We start from the raw sequence: 19,330 nt of genomic DNA on the forward strand, positions 1-19,330 counted from the left end.
TTCTTAATCTCCGGCACTAAACATCTTGAGCATCATTATGTGGGATTGCTCACGGAGCTTTTGACTTCTAGTAATGTCAATTGCATACTATTTCTTATTAGAAAATCTTCATATGCACTAATACACCCATCTTTTAAGAGGAAATATATTAATAAATTATAATTTTGTTTTTTAAATACACTAAAAGTGCAATTTACTAACATATATTCTTAAAAACATGCGTGCACTTTTTTTTATAAAAAAAAGTATGTTAGTAAATTATAATTTTATCATTCTTAAAATACAGAAAAATGTAACTTGTTAAAGTATTTATTCTATATATATATATGTTAGCAAATCTCATTTTTATACATTATTTTTATATTACTTTTTAGTCAAAATAAAAATGTATCTTAAAGCACGTTTTTTTCATTTTCATTTCTATAAAAAAAGTGTAAAAGTGTATTATGGAAAGAATAGGTCACATAAACTTCTTTTATTCATATAAAGAAAAGAAAAGAAAAACCCATAGACATAAAACGGACATATCAACCCATACGATGCCATCCCACGCCACGTCACTTAATTGGGGGGGGGGGGGGGTGATAACCTCAATGATTGCATGAGTCATAACACAGAAGTGAAACATCATATTTCAAAACTCAAACCAAGATGCGTAACCTTCCTTGATTTTTCTTCCACCGTGTTCGGCAGCATACACATATAAAGTATTATACTAAGCTTCTTTATGTAATTTTCATCCCTAGCTAGAGGAAAATCAAATTTGGCATGAGGCGGGCAGGTCCAGACTTTTCAGGTTCCATTTAGAGAAATATATAAGGCCACGTTTGGCTTGCCTCCTCAATAACCTTGTGACTTCGTGTGGGTCCATCTACCGCACTATAAACCTCACAAGAATCCTCCCCCACACATGGACAAATTCATTTCATACCTAATTGTTCACAAAAACCATTATATAAACCCATCTCATTGAGAACTCTCCTCACACACCACACCCTCATTAGCTAGCTCGCACATTAAGTTATATAACACATATTTGCTTGCTTAGAAATACTATTATTGAAGATATGGGGAGTGTAGATTATGAGTACCCTTTGGGCATGAACAACTTTGAGAGAGTGCACCAAGTGGAGGTTCCACCGCCACAGCCGTTTTTCAAGTCTCTAAAGTACTCTTTGAAGGAGACTTTCTTCCCTGATGACCCTTTGAGGCAGTTCAAGAACAAGCCAGCTTCCAAGAAGTTCATGCTTGGCCTTCAGTTCTTCTTCCCCATTTTCGAATGGGCTCCCAAATACACCTTTCAGTTCTTGAAAGCTGACCTCATAGCTGGCATCACCATCGCTAGCTTGGCCATTCCTCAGGGCATCAGTTATGCCAAGCTCGCCAACCTCCCTCCAATTCTTGGACTATGTGGGTAGTTCATTCATACTCATCATCAACTCTTAATCATAATAAAAAATTATTACATGATTTGAGATAATTATGCATTTATGATCTTGACTAATTTTTTTGTCTTTAAAATATTCATTAATTTTATTCACGATTAATTTTTAATTCAAATTGGAGATCTTACCAGATATGATCTCAACTAATCGTAGTGTTATGTAACTGAGTTTTTCAACTTATAAAACTGGACTATATATCACGTAGAGATTGTTCAGAGGTTCAGGAACATGATAATTTCAAACTACATAATATATTTTTTCTTAGTGCTGGGAAATTGGAGGGGGGAGAAATACCAAATAAATTTATACTAATTGATTATCGAACAAATCACATAAGTAAAGCATTAAATTGATACCATATTTTAATATAAAATTTTAAGATTTAAGTTTTTGTGTGTTTTCATCACTTATTTATTGTTCAACTTTTATATCTCAATGTAAACTTTATTTCACACTAACTTACACTCAAGGAAAAATTATTTTTAATCCACGAGTATTCAAATGGTGATCCTTAGAGTTTATATTCCGGCTCATTTAATCATTGCCATCAACATGTTTCAATATCTTGCACCGTCACAATGCCTACGAGACTTGATGGTCTGGCTATCATGCATGAACTTATCTGTTATAAAAACTTTCAATACAAATTCATTTTTGTTGTCTTACTCATATAAGTTGGATCACCAATTCAAATTAGATTTTGATATCAATTATTGAAAAATTCAAAAAAGAATAAATATCAGAAATATTTACATTAATAAACCATAAATAATCACATAAATAACTTTAACAGCATACTTTAATTCAAAACCTTACCATTTTGATTCTTCTTTACTAATTCAACTACTTATAACTAATGTTACTAGTAAATATTTTGGTTCATTTGATTAAAACTGTGTCTAATATACATGGAAACGTATGATATGTGTTTGTGCAGATTCGAGCTTTATACCACCATTGATTTATGCGATGATGGGTAGCTCGAGGGATTTGGCAGTGGGGACTGTGGCGGTTGGATCGCTTCTGATGGGTTCGATGTTGAGTAATGCCGTTGATCCCAATGAAGACCCAAAGCTTTACCTCCACCTGGCTTTCACAGCTACATTATTTGCTGGTGTTTTTCAGGCTGCCTTGGGTCTGTTTAGGTAAATTCCTAATGAATCACATTAATGATACGATCTAATGTCACTTTCTATTCCAACAACTTATATTTGTTGTAATCTTGAATTTAAACTATATTTTTTAGATAAGATCATAACATTTTTTATTATAAAATATTCATTTAATCCTTACCATAGTAATAGTAAATAATGAAAACATATAAAAGTATATCACGTCTCCTTAACCCATGCATTTAGTTCATATATACAACATCTACTATTCTTTTATTCGATCAAGATATAAAATAATAAAAAAATTGATCATATAATATTTTGTACACAGTATATACCATCAACGTGTGGATCGAGATAAGAGAAAAAATGACAAATAAGATTACAATACAAACAACAATAATATTCCTACATCTAATTCTTTTTCTCACATCTCCTTCCACAGTTTCACTTCCATTTTTATTTATTTATTTATTTTCTATTCTTTTACTTTAATTTACTTTTACTCTTCTTTTTTCTCTTTTCTCTTTTCTTTCCATCTTTCTCTTATTTTCACCTCCATACACACTTTTTTTTTTTTATAAAATCCATACACACAATTTTGGAGGATGCGTTTATCGGTATCCATGATAAAATTGCAGAAAATATGTTCTTTCTGTTACTTTACTTGTACTACCGGAATAATAGTACGAAGCTCACGGGATATCTTGCTGTCAATAATAATTATTAAACTTTAAAGTATAATATAGGAAGAATTATATTATCTATAATAATATATTTTTATAATATGTTTTATAATATTATTTTCTTTCATCAATGAGATTCGTCTCCCTTCTTAACCCATATTAATTAGTATTATATATTTTTATATCAAATTCAGGAATCTGCTCATACAGCATATATACATATATATAGTAGACGTATATACTAACGTAGTAATATTTATCAGCACATCTAATTAAAATTGTTTTCTTTAGTTAAATTTTAATGTTAATGAACACAACAATGTAATTAATATCACGCACAACACATGATGATGATTGCAGGTTGGGGTTGATCGTGGATTTTCTGTCACATGCAACCATAATAGGGTTCATGGGAGGAGCAGCCACGGTGGTGTGTCTGCAGCAACTAAAATCGATTCTTGGCCTTGAGCATTTCACCCATGGAGCTGATATCATATCAGTGATGCGCTCTGTTTTCACCCAAACTCATGAGGTATACAAATTCTTCTAAGTTGAAACATACTGAAATATGACATAGCTAACTCACCTACCAGCTCCAAAATTTTAGTACAATATAATTAACTACTTTTCAATTAAAAGAATTTATATGTAACGTTCACGCAATTATTTTTTGACTTGACACAAATTCAACATAAGTTTGTGTCCTTTTGCAGTGGAGGTGGGAAAGTGCTGTGTTAGGATGTGTCTTCATTTTCTTCCTCCTTAGCACAAGATACTTCGTAAGTAACACCTAATCCATATTTATATGCATAAAATACCTAATATATTATATATCTAATAATCTTATAAAGTTATTTATTTATTTGCTTATTGACTTAATATAACAAATTATATATGTGGTTCATGTTGCGCATCTTTGACTCTCTTTCCCAAGCAAAGGTTGTAATATGTTGACACTGAACAAAGAAAAAGAAGCACGGCCAGATGATATATTGATATACGCTCTCACCAACAGACATGACTTAATTATAACTGTAAACGGATTAGTTTACATTCCTATCACTTTAATTTTTTTCTTTGCATTTTATTTATGCCCGTCGTTTCTAGAAACGGGATTTCAATATCAGCTTAATTAATCTTTTGGAATTGAGATCTATTTTCAAACCTAACCTGGCTAGTTTCTTCTCTCTAGCTTTACCAACAAAATAGCAAATTTCCTCAGCTGCAATTGACATTTTATCCTTCTTTCATCATTTCTCCAGCTGCTTCTATAACAAAATCAAAGTATTAATTATACTAAATGGTAAAAGAACAATGATATACAAATATCCACTTATTTTAAACAGATCACTAACACTTCTCAATTTTTTTTATATTTTTTTTATCACAACATAAATCTTATATTTATATTTTTTTATATCTCTCTAGATGTCTTAATAATATAATGGGTGTTCATGATTATCATAATTTACTTAAATTAATTTAACTTGCTTAGAAATTTCATTTCCTCGCTGATAATTAATGACTTGCAGAATAGGTGTGGTTAAGTTTTCTCAGTTAATTAAATTTAAAAAATGGATTGTGAGTTTAGTTTGTGTTGTCGTGCAGAGCAAAAAACGACCAAGGTTTTTTTGGGTGTCAGCAATGGCGCCATTGACGTCCGTTATATTGGGAAGTCTCTTGGTTTATTTCACTCACGCCGAGAAGCACGGTGTTGAAGTGGTGAGTATTTCATTTTCATGTTATTACTTGTGTCTCTCTCTTTCTTAATATATAAAAGTGTAATTATAAAATACAGGTTAAAAAATTATATAAAAGAAGTACATGGAATATTGTATTATACTGGTTAGTATTTTTTTTACTAATTTGCAAGTTAACTATGGTTTGATTGAATAAACTTTTTATTCAAATTTTGATTTAGGAAGAAAAAAAAACCCATCTCCTAACGCGATTTGATTAATGATTGGATCAAATATAATTTCATAGATAAAACTTAATATGCATATTTTTGCACACTCTTTTTCGTAACGCGTTCACTTCACTCACAGTGCCACGCAACCAAACACTGTTGAGTGGCATTGGGTCCTACCCATACCACCCATAATCATGAACTTTCTTATCCAATAGGACCAGCAGAGGAATCATTTTTTAAGCATGAGAACAAAGTTCACACTATATGTATGTCAGATACATCTCGAGAAAACAATTATAAAGTCCAACTATTATGATTTATGTGGATAATACATATGCCCCATTATCTTTTGAAAAGTTATTGATCATTATTATTATTATTGATTATTGATGAGCATGTGCTACTGCCTACAATTAATTGATTTTCTAATCTTGTCTCTAGAGAAGGATAGATATCTGATACTATTGTAATAATTTTCTGTGGTGCAATTTTGAACATGATGAGTTCAGATAGGAGAACTGAAGAAGGGTTTGAATCCACCATCACTCACAAATCTGGTATTTGTGTCGCCTTACATGACTACAGCTGTCAAAACTGGCATTGTCGTTGGCATCATATCACTTGCGGTGCGTGTACCTCTCAAACTCAATTACTTTGTCGGAATGCATGCCTAATATGCCTTGGCTACACGGCAACCAAAAATGGCCAAGGACTTAACACGCGTACACCAACATAAAAAAGACAAACCCCAACTCCAAAATGTCACATCCTTTGCCAAGTCAAAAGAAAAAGAAACTCGACAAAGCCATAGCACTATTATTAATGCCATTTTCTGTTTTTGGTTTGATGACATGGTCCTTGTATTTTGACGGTGATTTGGGTAGTCAAATTTGGTTGTGCAGCCTTGGATAAAAAAATGAAGAAAAAAAAAAGAACGTTGGATAGGAAATATCACATAAATTTACATTAGATCACATGACCGACACCAATCGTCCTAGAGAAATGCAATATGCAAGCTAGTGAGATATTCATTTATTTTAGGAGAATGTTACATTGACACCAATATGCTACTGTACACCTAATAAGAAAAAGAAAAATGAGAAAAATATAAGTTTAATTGGATATAGGGTATATAATATATGATATATGATATGATAGAAAAAAATAAAAAAAATAAAATATATTAGTGGAATGTTTAAAATAATATGATATTTATGTATCATTATTTTTTATTTTATTTTATTCTATAATAACTCACCTTGTGGTTGTGGTTAGTATACTGCCTTAACAAAGGTTAGGAATTTTTTATTTTTCTTTTTCAAAATAGAAATTTAGAAAACATAAATATCTAAATTTGATGAAGTACCCAAAAAAAATACAGAATTCAAATCGATTTTTTTTATTTGATTCGAACTTTTTCTATACTCAAATTCTTTCTATTATGTGTTAATTTTTGTCGGAAACACATTTCCAACCATTCGAATTCTTTCTAACCTAGTTATATCCCTAATAAATGATATTAAAACTCGGCTCTAGAGTTTGATATTCAAAAAGGCAACAAGGTTGGCCATCTTATTAAAAAATTAAAGTGAAAAGAGATACACCCTAAAAAAGTTATTGCTTGCTGATCCAACTATTTCTATTTTTACATTTTAACCATTTAATCTCTCTTGATTCCTACCTTGCCTATTTTCCCATTGAATCATGAGCATAGTTATAATCTAGGAAATGAATGGCCTAGTGCAACAGAGAAAATCCTACATCTGCTAATCCTGTTAGTGTAGATTTCAACAAGATGTTGAGTGTTGAATTTGATGATATTTTTCAGGAAGGAATAGCAGTAGGAAGAAGCTTTGCAATGTATAAAAATTACAATATTGATGGCAACAAAGAGATGATAGCTATTGGGACCATGAACGTAGTTGGTTCTTTCACCTCTTGCTACCTCACAACAGGTAAAGGTTTTATTTAACTGTTAGAGCACCAAATGTCTAGATACTATTACCCCATTTGACATGCAAGTTCGGTGTTTGGCTTAGTAAGATCATCACCAAGTGCTATCAAAAACATAAACTCTATTCTTGTTTAGCCTTGTTTCATTAGGCTTATTTCTCTTCACCCACAATTAAGAACAATCAATGAATTATTACTTTCCCGCATCAATTTCTGACTTGTGTTGCTGAAAAATGAATTTGTTTCAGGACCATTTTCGCGTTCGGCTGTGAACTATAACGCTGGATGCAAGACAGCAGCTTCCAACATTATAATGTCACTTGCAGTAATGTTGACATTGTTATTCCTGACACCCTTGTTCCATTACACTCCCCTGGTGGTGCTATCAGCTATTATCGTATCTGCAATGCTTGGACTCATAGATTATGAAGCAGCCATCCATCTATTTAAGGTTGACAAATTTGACTTTGTGGTGTGCATGAGTGCATACATTGGCGTGGTCTTTGGCAGTGTTGAAATTGGCTTAGTCATAGCTGTATGTGTCAATCAACTCCCTCCACTCTGCTGAATTTTTGGGTTACTCATTTCTGGGATTTATGTAAAGGTTTATGAAACTAATATGTTGTTTCCTGTGTGTATATATAACCAGATTGTAATATCTGTACTTCGGGTACTTCTATTTATTGCAAGGCCAAGGACATTCGTTTTGGGCAACATTCCAAATTCTGTGATATACCGAAATGTTGAGCACTATCAAAATGCAAAACATGTTCCTGGAATGCTAATTCTAGAGATTGATGCACCAATTTACTTTGCCAATGCCAGCTATTTAAGAGAAAGGTAAACAAAACTTGGAGTATTTCTCTTGCATGCCAAAAAAATAGGCCTACATCAGATCTTAGAAGTAAACACTTACCAGAAAACTTTGTTATTGTGCATAGGATCACAAGGTGGATTGATGAAGAAGAAGAAAGAATTAAAGCTACAGGGGAGACTAGTTTGCAGTATGTTATAATTGATATGAGTGGTAAGTAACAACATTTTGGGTGTCCAAGTATATTTTTCCTAAAAAAATATGGTAACTATTATTTGGTTATGAGAATTTCCAATCTAACTTGAGTGTAACTTTATTGGCTTTGGCAGCTGTTGGAAACATTGATACAAGTGGAATAAGTATGCTTGAAGAGGTGAAGAAGATTACAGAGAGAAGAGAGCTACAGGTAATTCTTTCTCTCGTGTTATCTGCTAATTATGAACCAAGATTTTCTTCCAACTTATTCAATTTTAGCATGCTTGATATGATATGCATATATATATATATATATATATATATATATATATATATATATATATATTCTAATCTTTCAATTCCTTATGCATGCAGCTTGTTTTGGTCAATCCTGTAAGTGAAGTGATGAAGAAACTGAACAAATCGAAGTTCCAAAATCATTTAGGGAAGAAATGGATCTATCTGACTGTTGAAGAGGCCGTTGGAGCATGCAACTTCAATCTACGTGCAAGCAAAACGAACCCAAAGAAAGATGAAACAGAGGGTTGGAACAATGTGTGACTGAGTCATATGCCAAAGAGTATTCTAAATAACTCAAAAAGCTTATTCGTTTTCGTCTTAGTAATGTTACCACTACAATGTGTGGCATGAGAATTTCTGAATCACGCCGAAGAAGTTTTAAAGGCATAGGAAAATGAAAGATGCAAGGGTCTTCTAATTTCTCAACTCTGCATCCTTAGTTAGAAGAAAATCTCCTATGTATAGGCTGTTGAAATAATCTTTACGTATCATGCTTGATAATATATTCAAGAGAAATGCTAGCAACACACTCTCAGACACACTCTTTTGAACACATGTAAAGAGGTAAAGAAGTGTGTTGCTAGCACTCCTCCATATTCAATTGTAAAGTAATTGCCATGAGAATTTAAAAATCCTTTGGAAACGTCTAAGAACTAGAACCAATCAATGTGGATTTCTGATCTTGAGTTCTCAAGCATAAATCATTACCGGCGAAAACAAATTATACTACACACGCATATGTTGGCCTCATTGTGGGAGGAGACTGTATACGGTGCACTTAAGAGAAATAGCAAAATAGCGAAATATAATGTTCACGTAAAGAATTCATGTATAACTACATTGATACTAATCGGATTAAAGTCAATTTAAAGATTAAGAGATTGAAATTGATGAGTTGTTCGCACACCCCCACACATATAATCTCTAAGTACTATCAAATTATCACAACTAAACTAACGAGCAGAATTAGGTAGCTAGAATTTAGTTGGGAAATGAACAAGGAGTAAGAAATACTCACTCTATTTGACTTGAGGAATGTGATGCCTATAATACTAAAAGGGTTGCTACCTTCATACTACGTAGTTGTTTGTTTTCAGGTTAGGGCCCAATGATTAACCCAAATAATAATATAAAAAAACGAAAATAATTTGGAATAAGGATAGGTGTTGAATAATTAAACATGAAAGGCTGTTGCTTCCTGCACCCTTTCCAGAATGTTTTTCTTTTACCTTTCCGATTGGTCATTCCTGAAGAGAAAAAAAAAGGGTGCATTCCAGAGTGTAATTTTTCATTCCAGATTGGCCATTCCGGAAGCCAAAAAGAATATGCAGGAAGCAGGCGGCATTGTCCACAGCAAGAACCTTTTTCAGTTACTTTATACGGGCTTAGTCCTTAGCCCAAAAATGGAGATGGAAGAAATCAATGAAAGCAAACTGACGAGCCTGCTTCTGTTCAGGAATAGTCTCTTGCACCACAATGTATGTTAAACAACGTAATAGCCAAAACACTAAGCACTCATTACTCATCTAAACCAGATAGAAAAAAGGTGATTATTCAGAACTAAATATTACAGGAAAAAAATGGCAAAAATTCATCCTAGCCTTGGCCTCTTCTTACGAGTAAATGAGGCACAACATGTACAGCATGATCAAAATATGTAGGGTCTTGAAGCATCCTTAGAAACAAAATTTTACAAACAAGAAAGCTAATGTCTCACTTACTTCAAACTATATGGTAACAATCAATCTCCCTTGGTGGGAGGTCGCACACATGCACAAAAGGGTAGCTTTTTCTTCTTCTTTTGGTTGTTGGTTCTCATCCCACCATAGATATAATCTCGCAAAAGCACTCGTGGACTTCGATCAGTCATTTTTGTTTTCTCTTTGATTTCTTTTCCATCACCTAGTTTCAGCAGTAAAAACTGCAGTCTTTGCACCTCCAAATGCAGTTGTCCTATTTTTTCTGATTCTCTACGTGCCTGTTCTGAAACTCTCCTTCTGCTGACACTTCCACTTTCACCCGACTCTGCTGCATCCTTCCCAACAGAAGACAAGGTACCCTCTTCCATATTCATCATCAACTTGCGGTTGGTGTCAAACAACTTTGTGATGTTCTCCTGAGCTGCTTCAAGCTGCCCTTTCACCTCATCAAACTCAACACCTTTTCCCTTTGTGCTCTTCTCATTAATCTCTACCTTCTTCATCAAATCTTGTACGGTGATTTGGAGGTTTGTCAACTTCTGTGCATCAGAATCAAGTCTCTCCAAAATCTTGCTCTGGTTCCCTTCTTCGCGTGGTAGTGTCAATCTTCTTGAGACCTCTAACTTGTCCACACTCAACTCCTTTTCCACCAAGGAATCTGTTGAAGGATATTTATTTCTGAGTTCCATGGTTGCTCCTCTTTGATGATTGCCAGCAGCTTCAGCAACCATCTTCTGTGTCTTTTCAGCTTGCTTGCCAATTGCGGCATCCTTATCTGCTGTCTCCCACAACTCAAGCATCTGATCATCAGCCTCAAGAATTTCTCTCCTCCTACTTATCCCATATGATGAACATTCAGATATTTGATCAAGCATGATGTCTTTTGGCAGAACTTCAATCTCGGTAACCGGGGTATCTGGCCTTGCTTGATCTGCTTGAGTAACATGCTTGCTTGCTTGCATGTTCTCTACATGCTTAGATTTAAAACTTTCATTTAACTGCTTAACTGCCATTGCAATTGCATTGATCCTTCTCTGCATGTCTTGGAAGTAAGGGAGTGCGTCTGGTGCCACAACAGTCCGATCTTCATCTGTTTGTCGACCATTTTCAGTGCATTCATTATTCACCAAACTATTAACCTGAAAATGGTGATTATGATCAAATTATTATTACAAAGCAGATTATTGACAAACTATTTTACAGAGAAAAAACTACTTTATTTCAATTAGATAGATTTGGAAATTGATCTATTCCATATAAATCAGAGCCAATGAAATAATGAACCATATGCTAAAAACCTACATGCTTCACATGTTGATATAATCAACAAAGCAAAATCATTTCATCCTAACCATGCAAACTATTAGTTGAAAATGCAAAGCATTGGCAAACAAACTAATTGCAAAACCAGACACCATTACACCCCATATTTCACGGGACAAAGGTTTTTATGAAGTCATATTATGCATCTAAAGTAAAGAAAGACACTTGATAATAGGGTTGAAAATTGGAATTTAGCTCAATAGTCCAATACAGTGCCTCAAAGCACAGAGGAGTGCAACAATAATTAGGATCTAACCCCATAATTGTAAAATTATGACCCAAAGGAATCACATATACAAAAGCTATAATAATGTAACAACAAAATACTAAAATGATATGTTAATACCTTTGATTCTTCATGGTCATGAGGCTTTTCATGTGCAAGAGTCTGCATCTCCAGAGATGTTATACAATCATTCAAAGCACTGACAGCAGGGACATAAGCAATTAATTGTTCACACAGTCTTCCATTTTCAACTTCCAGCTCGCTAACTCTTTCTTTCAGATGCTCACTTTCCATGTCTTTGGAGTAGTTTCTACGTTCAAGATTCTCACATGCATCAGCTAGCTCACAAACCTTTCCTTCAAATAATGTTTCATTGACAGCAAAAATCTGCAGTTCAGCAAAGAGTGTTGAAGCCTGAGTTTCCCATTGTTCAATCTCATTTGTTCCCTTAAGTACTTCATCACCTAGCTTCTTTTCCCTCAGTTTAGTATCTCCGAGCTCTCGACGTAGGTACCCGATTTCAGACTCCAACTTCTGATTCACTTCACACAGGCATATGAGCTCTTCATTTTGACGATCCTTGTCTGAGGACAATTTCAAAATTCGACTAGCCTTTTCCTCAAGCATAACCCTGGCTTCATCATATTTAGTCTTCAGATCTTCCACCATTCTTTGCAATTCTGTTTTCTCAGTATGTAAAACACGAAACATCTCATTTAGTTCACAGACCTTTCCTTCAAATAATGTTTCATTGACAGCAGAAATCTGCAGTTCAGCAAAGAGTGTTGAAGCCTGAGTTTCCCATTGTTCAATCTCATTTGTTCCCTTAAGTACTTCATCACCTAGCTTCTTTTCCCTCAGTTTAGTTTCTCCAAGCTCTTGACGTAGGTACCCCATTTCAGACTCCAACTTCTGATTCACTTCAGACAGGCATAGGAGCTCTTCATTTTGATGATCCTTGTCTGAGGACAATTTCAAAATTTGATTAGCCTGTTCTTCAAGCATCACCCTAGCTTCATCATATTTAATCTTCAGATCTTCCACCATTCTTTGCAATTCTGTTTTCTCAGTATGTAAAACATGAAACATCTCAGCTGCTTCCAAAAGTTCATTTTCCTTTAGATGCAACATCTCCCTTTCATCCCTAATCTGACAGCTCAATTGACCATTGATAGATTCAACTAAATGTAGTTCAACGTTTGACTTTACGAATGACTCTTTAAGATGTGAATTTTCCATTTCTGCATTTTCTAATTTGCACATCATTACTCTTAATCTCTCATCAAGGTCATTATTTGCTGAACAATGTTTATCAAGATCTTCACCTAGCTCTTTAAGTTCCATGAGTTTTTCAAAGATAATATTCTCGTAAATCAGGGAAAGATTAGATTGAGCTATTGCCTCATGGATCATGACGCATATTTCTTCTTCCAAGTTACTTTTCTCTTCACCCAGATCTAGAAATCTTCTTGTCAAGGACTTCTTCTCTTCCAATATCTTGCAACTATCCTCCTGTAAATTGTTGTGACTCTTTTCCAAGTCTGACAACTGCTTTCGTAGATTGTCTGTCTCAATTGTCATTACTTCCATTCTCTCTTCTCCTTTGCTTATTGTCAACTCCAACTCCTGATTCTTCTGCAATATCTTTTGGACCTCTATTTGCAATGCCAAGAACTGCTTAGACTGGATATTGAACTCCTCATCAAGGGTGTCCCTTTGTGTCACAAGATTTTCCACCTTTAGTTTCAACTGCTCTAGGAATGTAATCAGAATTGAATTCTCAATGGCCATTTGTTGGCTTCCATTGAAAATTGTGTCAAAAGATTTCTGCCTCTCCTGAAGTTTTCCATATATGTGGTTCAGGAGCATTTGGCCTTCTTCAAGCATATCCTCACCGAAATGCCCACTGTTATTGTCAAGAGTCTTCAACACCTGAATCAAGCCAATCCTTAGTATTTTAATTTTCTCAGACAGAGAATTCACATCAACCTGCTTTTGAACATTTTCAGTCTCCAATTTAGATATCATTTTGTCCGACATTTTGGAAGCCTCCAAAAGTCTCTGACACTCAACTAGAAGGGAGAGGTTCTTTTTCTCCAAATCATCAATACATTTCTGCAAGATGAAAATTTCAAGTTGAGCATGTATAGCTCTGTCCAGTTCCTCCTCATATTCCTTTTTCTTGCAATTTGCATCTTCTTGTAGAATAAGAATTTGTAATTCCTTCTCAGCCAATTCATCTTCATTCAATTTCAAAACTCTGGAATTCTCTTCCCTCTCAGAATATAGGGAAACTAGTAGCTCTTCTACCTTTTGAAGTGCAGACTCCCTTTCTCCTTTTAGTTCCAAATGCTTCAATTCCAATTCACTGTGCAGTTTCTCAAGATCTTTCAGTGTTTGATGAGTTATGTTCAACTGTGAAACTAAGGTTTCTTTCTCTTGACAGATACTGGACTTCTCATGGTCAAGTGATCGACATGTGTCTTCTAATACCTTGGACTTCACCCTTAACCCTTCAAGTTCAGCATTCACATCAAATAGTGAATTTTCCAATAGGTTGCTCTTTTCTGAGAGCTTCTCCAGCTTTTCAGTTGTGGATTGTAACTGAGAAAACAAGGTGGCCTTCTCAGCAGCAAGATTTGATTTCTCCACTAGTAGAGATTGGCATGTTTCTTCCAACACATTTACCTTTCCTCTGACGCTATCCAGCTCAGCATTCAAGTCTGAAAGGGAATTCTCTAAAACAGTATTTTTCTCCAGAAGTTTCTCCATGGTTTCCAATTTTACCAAAAGAGCTTCTTTCTCTCCTTTGTCAGCCTCACATGTTTCCTTCAGCTTTAAGTTCTCATCTTGCAATTTTTTCACAGATGATCCAAAGCACTGTGGGTCTAAGTCAGTTGACCGGACTTCCTCTATCATGGCTTCATGTTTTTTATTCACATCATTAAGCTCCTCTTTAAGACAGTAAATTTCTTGCTGAAGAGCATTTCTTTCATCAATTCGAAGCTCCACCTCCTGTTCAACTTTCTCTATTGTCTCCCTCAAATTCAAAATCTCATCCTGCAAATTTTTTATAGACAAAGATGAAGAAATTTTGACCTCATTTAGAATTTTGTTTTCCTCACTCACCCTGTGTACTTCATCCTCTAAAGCCTGCTTACGAGATTCCACATTCCCCAGTATTTCCACTTTACTGTTAAGTTCAGAAGCAAGAGATCTAAGCTCTTCCTGAGACTGAGAATGCAACTGCTGAAGAGTTTGGAAAGCAGTTTCAGCCTCAATGAATCGCAGTCTCTCCTCTTGTATGCAACCCCAAAGTCTACCCAATTCCTGCTGCTTCTCATTAAGTTCTTCACTTTGAGACCCCACTTTTTGTGCCAAAGATTGTAATTCTGACTGCAGAGTGTGATTTGATGTCTCCAAGAGAAGACATTTCTGTTCTGAACTCTGTAACTTTTCAACCCCATCAACTATCTTGGAATTTAGCCTATGCACCTCCTCTTCAGCACAAGAGAGCTTATACTCCAAACTGGAAATTATCTCCATGCATTGCTGATAATGGAGAGCAGCATCTTCCTTTTCTTCATTAAGTTTAGTAACTTGTAATTCCAAAGCTTCGATTTCTTTTTCTGCTATATCGGCATGCTCCTTAATCCTTCTTGCATTCTCCTCAGCTTCTTTTATTCTCTCCTCCAGTTTTGATATTGTCTCCAAGCACTGGTTATATTGAACAAGGGTAGCTTCCTTTTCAGCTTCTACTCTAGCAAGTTCCTGCTTTAGGGACTCAGTCTCAGTTTCAGCTTTAGTAGCTCGTTCATTAAGTTCTCCTGCTTCCTTTTGCAAAGAAGAAATATTTTTCTCCAGATTAGATATTTTCTCCAAGCATTCCTGGTACTGAAGAAGACTAGCTTCACTTTCAGCCTGTAATTTGATTTGGGCTTCCTTCAAGGCTTGAACTTCAGCTTCAGCTTTACTTGCTCGCTCATCGAGTCTTCGAGAATTCTCTTGTGCAGTAGACACTTCTAACTTGAGATTAGACATTTTCTCCAAACTCTGCTGATACTGAAGCAAGCCAGCTTCCTTTTCATCTTCTAATTTGGCAATGGCTTTCTTCAAGGCCAAAATTTCTGTCTCAGCTTTTGTCACGCGTTCAGACTCAGACAAAGTGTTGTTGCTTCCACTGTTTTGCTCATTACTCTCCTCCTGCGTCTCAAAAAAATTGAGCCCCCTTCTAGCAAACTTTGGAAGATTTTCTTGTTCTCCAGGGATGTAGAGATCATTGAGCTGTTTCAAACCGGTTTTGTTCAAAGGAGAATCGGGTTCACCAGTATAACCACCATTTCTTTTGATAGCATGGAAATGAGCAGAAGCATCCTTTTGTGGTTCATCTGGATCAAGAAATGCACGTGAAGGGTGTCGCATTTCTGGAGTATGTGGCTCAGTCTCCGTAGGAGAAATGGCAGGTAAATCATCTGTCAACATCATAGGAACTTGATTAGGAAATGCTTCAGCCATGGTCTTATGGGCGTGGCGGATCACTCCAGTTGCATGATCATATCTCTCAGCCAATGCCCGATATGCCCTGTAAAACTCTTCAACCATTTTCATAAGCTCTGGGCGTTTTTTATAATACATTTCTGCTCTCCTGGCAAAGGAATCTGCATCTTCTTCAATAAGCTTAATCATTTGCTTCACCTTGGCATCCATATCTGTGCAAGAGGGAATATCCTTGTGATAAGTTCAAACGTTTTTAAAACACAGACAGTACCAAATGGATGATAACAGAAAAATTAAATATTGTCACATCTCTCTGAGAGAATAAGCAAATAAACGATATAATTGAGAATAAAGGAAGTAGACTTGGCTCAGCAGACTAGCACATACAGAGCATGTAACATGTCCCTGGAGGAAAGAACTAATATGTTGTGAAACAAAATAAATCACATCTCTCCATGCTTCAACATCTATAGCTAGAAAAAGAAAAATATTTTGGAGAAGATATTAACCAACAAAGATGATTTGAAAATATTCATGTAGACAAACATTTGCAGTTTCAGGAAAATGCTTCCATAGAAATTCATATATGCCCCCTTAAATTTTGAAATGAAACTGAAAACAAATTTAAACCACATTTTATTATTGTGGCAGACATTACTGAAGATGAAATATACTTTCATTGGCAAGTCCTATATTATAAAGCTTCTAGCAGAAAAAGCATTTTGGCTACAATTTTAAGGCCTTATAGTCATAACAATCTCAACAAATTCCCTTTCAATTCGATGTCAGAAACATATATTTCCCCCATATATAACAAATCGATAAATGGTGTGTGATTCAATGAAGGTGCCAATTCATGAAAAATAACTGTTAAAAACTAAGTTACTACCAAAGGCAGCAGAGAGATAGAAGGCATTACCTGTGAGATTTTCCTGGAGCCATTTTGAATTTTTGGGGCTTATGTGGCTGTCCCACCACCATGAATACATTCTCCTGGAATTTGCTTGAGACTTAGTCGCCATGGCTCCGGCAAAAGGACAACAGCACTTTCTCTTCCGATGTTATAGGAACTTAACCCTTGAAAGATTCGAAGAAGCAACTACGAAGTCAACCAAAGTCTACACTGTTTCTGCTTGTGTTGTATTCATTGGAACAGACAAAACCAAAAGAAAACAAGCGTTCAGTTTCAGATAAATCAAAGCCACGTCTCTTTCTTTTCTCAAAAATGATCTGAAACAGCACAAAAGTACCTTATCAGTTGGACCTCAATGAATCAACCTCTAAAATTGAATGAACAAATACCTCCTGACATGCCGGAATTAGTACAAACTACCTGATCAGACAAAAAAAAAAACAATTAAAACAACAGAAAGTCAAAAAATAAAAATATATCAGAATTTGGCAAATCAATAAAAACATGAAATTTTTAAAGGCATCAGAAGATGACAAATCAGCAATCCATTCTCAAATTTTGACAAGAATTATGATGATCATACATGAGATGGCCACCATATAATCCAAACTACCTGATCAATCAAATCCAGATTATTAAACTTGAAATTAAAACATAAAAAAAAAACTGATGATCAACACAAAGAGATAATTGACTTTAATTGAATGGGATTGAATAGAGAAGAGGCAGTGAGGAGGAGGAAGTTACAGTTAAGAATCATGGGAAAGAGATCAATCCTTGAAAGAGTGAAAAAAAAAAGCGTGTAATTGAGATATGAAGTAACTCACCAAAAATGACAGTAACAGATTGAAAGTTTGAAACTTTGAGGTATTGGGTTCTGATTTCCACTGGCGGCGATGAACAAGTTCAGGTGTTGTGTTGTTTTATTATTATTATTATTATTATTATGTGCATAAAGTTTTGTGTGTCACCCCATGTTGATGTTAGTTGGATCTCTGTGTTTTGCTCAAGAACACAATACACAATGTTGTCTGCGTTTGTGTTTGTGTTTCTTTCTCTCTCTGTCTGTTTCTCTCTCTTGCTGGTCTGGTTGCTGCTGTTAAGCAGTGTTACCTTTTCAGTTTAGCTTTGTGGGTTGGTGGCATACTCTGTCCTTTCTGACCGTTCCCAAGGATGAGAGAAATGCCAAATTGTCAATAAAAAAAACAATAAATAAATTATTGAAATATTAATTTCATTTTAACTGAAAATTATTAGTTAATTAAAAAGATAATTTAAATATAATTTTTAAAACAATTTATATAAAATTTTAAAAATTAAATAATTTTATTTACATAAAAATCTATAATTAGATAATAATATAATTAAGATAAAAAATTACTATATTTTCAATGTTTCTAATTAAATCTTTTAAATATTTATTTTCAGAAATTTTTAAAATTCGACTGTTAAATTTAATTTTAATATACTGCTAATATAAAATATTATACCTTTATTTAACTAAATATTATTTTTACAGAAATTATTTTAAAAATTAAAGTTTATTAATTATATAATAATTTATTATATATTAAATTATATATCATTTCATATATTAAATATTTTATATTATTATATGGTATTATTTAAATTAGGTTGATTTTTAAATTTAAAATTTAATGCACCATATCAAATTAATATATATATATATATATATACATATATCTTAATTTAAATAATTTATTTTTATTTACTAAAATATAATTTTTATCATCAACAATAAATATAATAATTTTTTATTTTACATTGTTCTTTCATAGAATACATAAATTTATCATTATCCTTATGTAATGACAACATTTGTTATTTTTGAAATATTTTTATTTTTATATTTTACTTAAAATGTAAAAATATTGAAAAAAAAATATATGAATTTTTTTATAGTTTTATTAATTGTTAAAAGTTAAAGGTTTAATGAAAATTAAATGCACATTTTAATTTGAATTTTTAAATCGATTAATGAATTGAGTGAGTGGTTAGGAGTCGTTTCTTCGCATATTGATGATTCCAGTTTGGACGTTTGATGTTTGATTAATATTATTTAAATTAATGTTCTCAACGTATTAGGTAAGTTTTTTATTTTGTCTTCATTGGGCTACTTTTTAATTTTTATGAGGTATTGTTGCCATACAACTATTTTTTTAGATTTTGCCTTGACTAATAGTTTCCTTTAATGGTTGTCTTCTTCATATTTGAGCATTTATCCTTAAACATG

General features: G+C 33.9%; 2 protein-coding genes across 2 annotated transcripts; one reads left to right on the plus strand and one right to left on the minus strand.

Annotated features, from left to right (window-relative positions):
- The first annotated feature begins 947 nt into the window (after positions 1-947).
- On the plus strand, positions 948-9,097 carry LOC114389858 (sulfate transporter 3.1-like). Its single transcript, XM_028350581.1, has 12 exons — positions 948-1,410; positions 2,383-2,590; positions 3,604-3,775; positions 3,957-4,022; positions 4,852-4,965; positions 5,665-5,781; positions 6,984-7,110; positions 7,357-7,643; positions 7,758-7,948; positions 8,050-8,135; positions 8,252-8,328; positions 8,493-9,097. The coding sequence occupies exons 1-12, from the start codon at positions 1,068-1,070 to the stop codon at positions 8,676-8,678; spliced, it is 1,974 nt and encodes a 657-aa protein (XP_028206382.1). The 5' UTR covers positions 948-1,067; the 3' UTR covers positions 8,679-9,097.
- Positions 9,098-9,913: 816 nt separating this feature from the next.
- LOC114389863 (protein NETWORKED 1D-like) lies at positions 9,914-18,219 on the minus strand. The gene is made up of 5 exons (XM_028350585.1): positions 17,904-18,219; positions 17,414-17,496; positions 17,083-17,292; positions 11,787-16,375; positions 9,914-11,256 (listed from the first exon to the last, which is right to left on the minus strand). The coding sequence occupies exons 3-5, from the start codon at positions 17,183-17,185 to the stop codon at positions 10,159-10,161; spliced, it is 5,790 nt and encodes a 1,929-aa protein (XP_028206386.1). The 5' UTR covers positions 17,186-17,292; positions 17,414-17,496; positions 17,904-18,219; the 3' UTR covers positions 9,914-10,158.
- Between the last annotated feature and the right edge of the window lie 1,111 nt (positions 18,220-19,330).

This window comes from Glycine soja, chromosome 2, assembly GCF_004193775.1.
Source record: "Glycine soja cultivar W05 chromosome 2, ASM419377v2, whole genome shotgun sequence".
Classification (NCBI taxonomy): Eukaryota; Viridiplantae; Streptophyta; class Magnoliopsida; order Fabales; family Fabaceae; genus Glycine; species Glycine soja.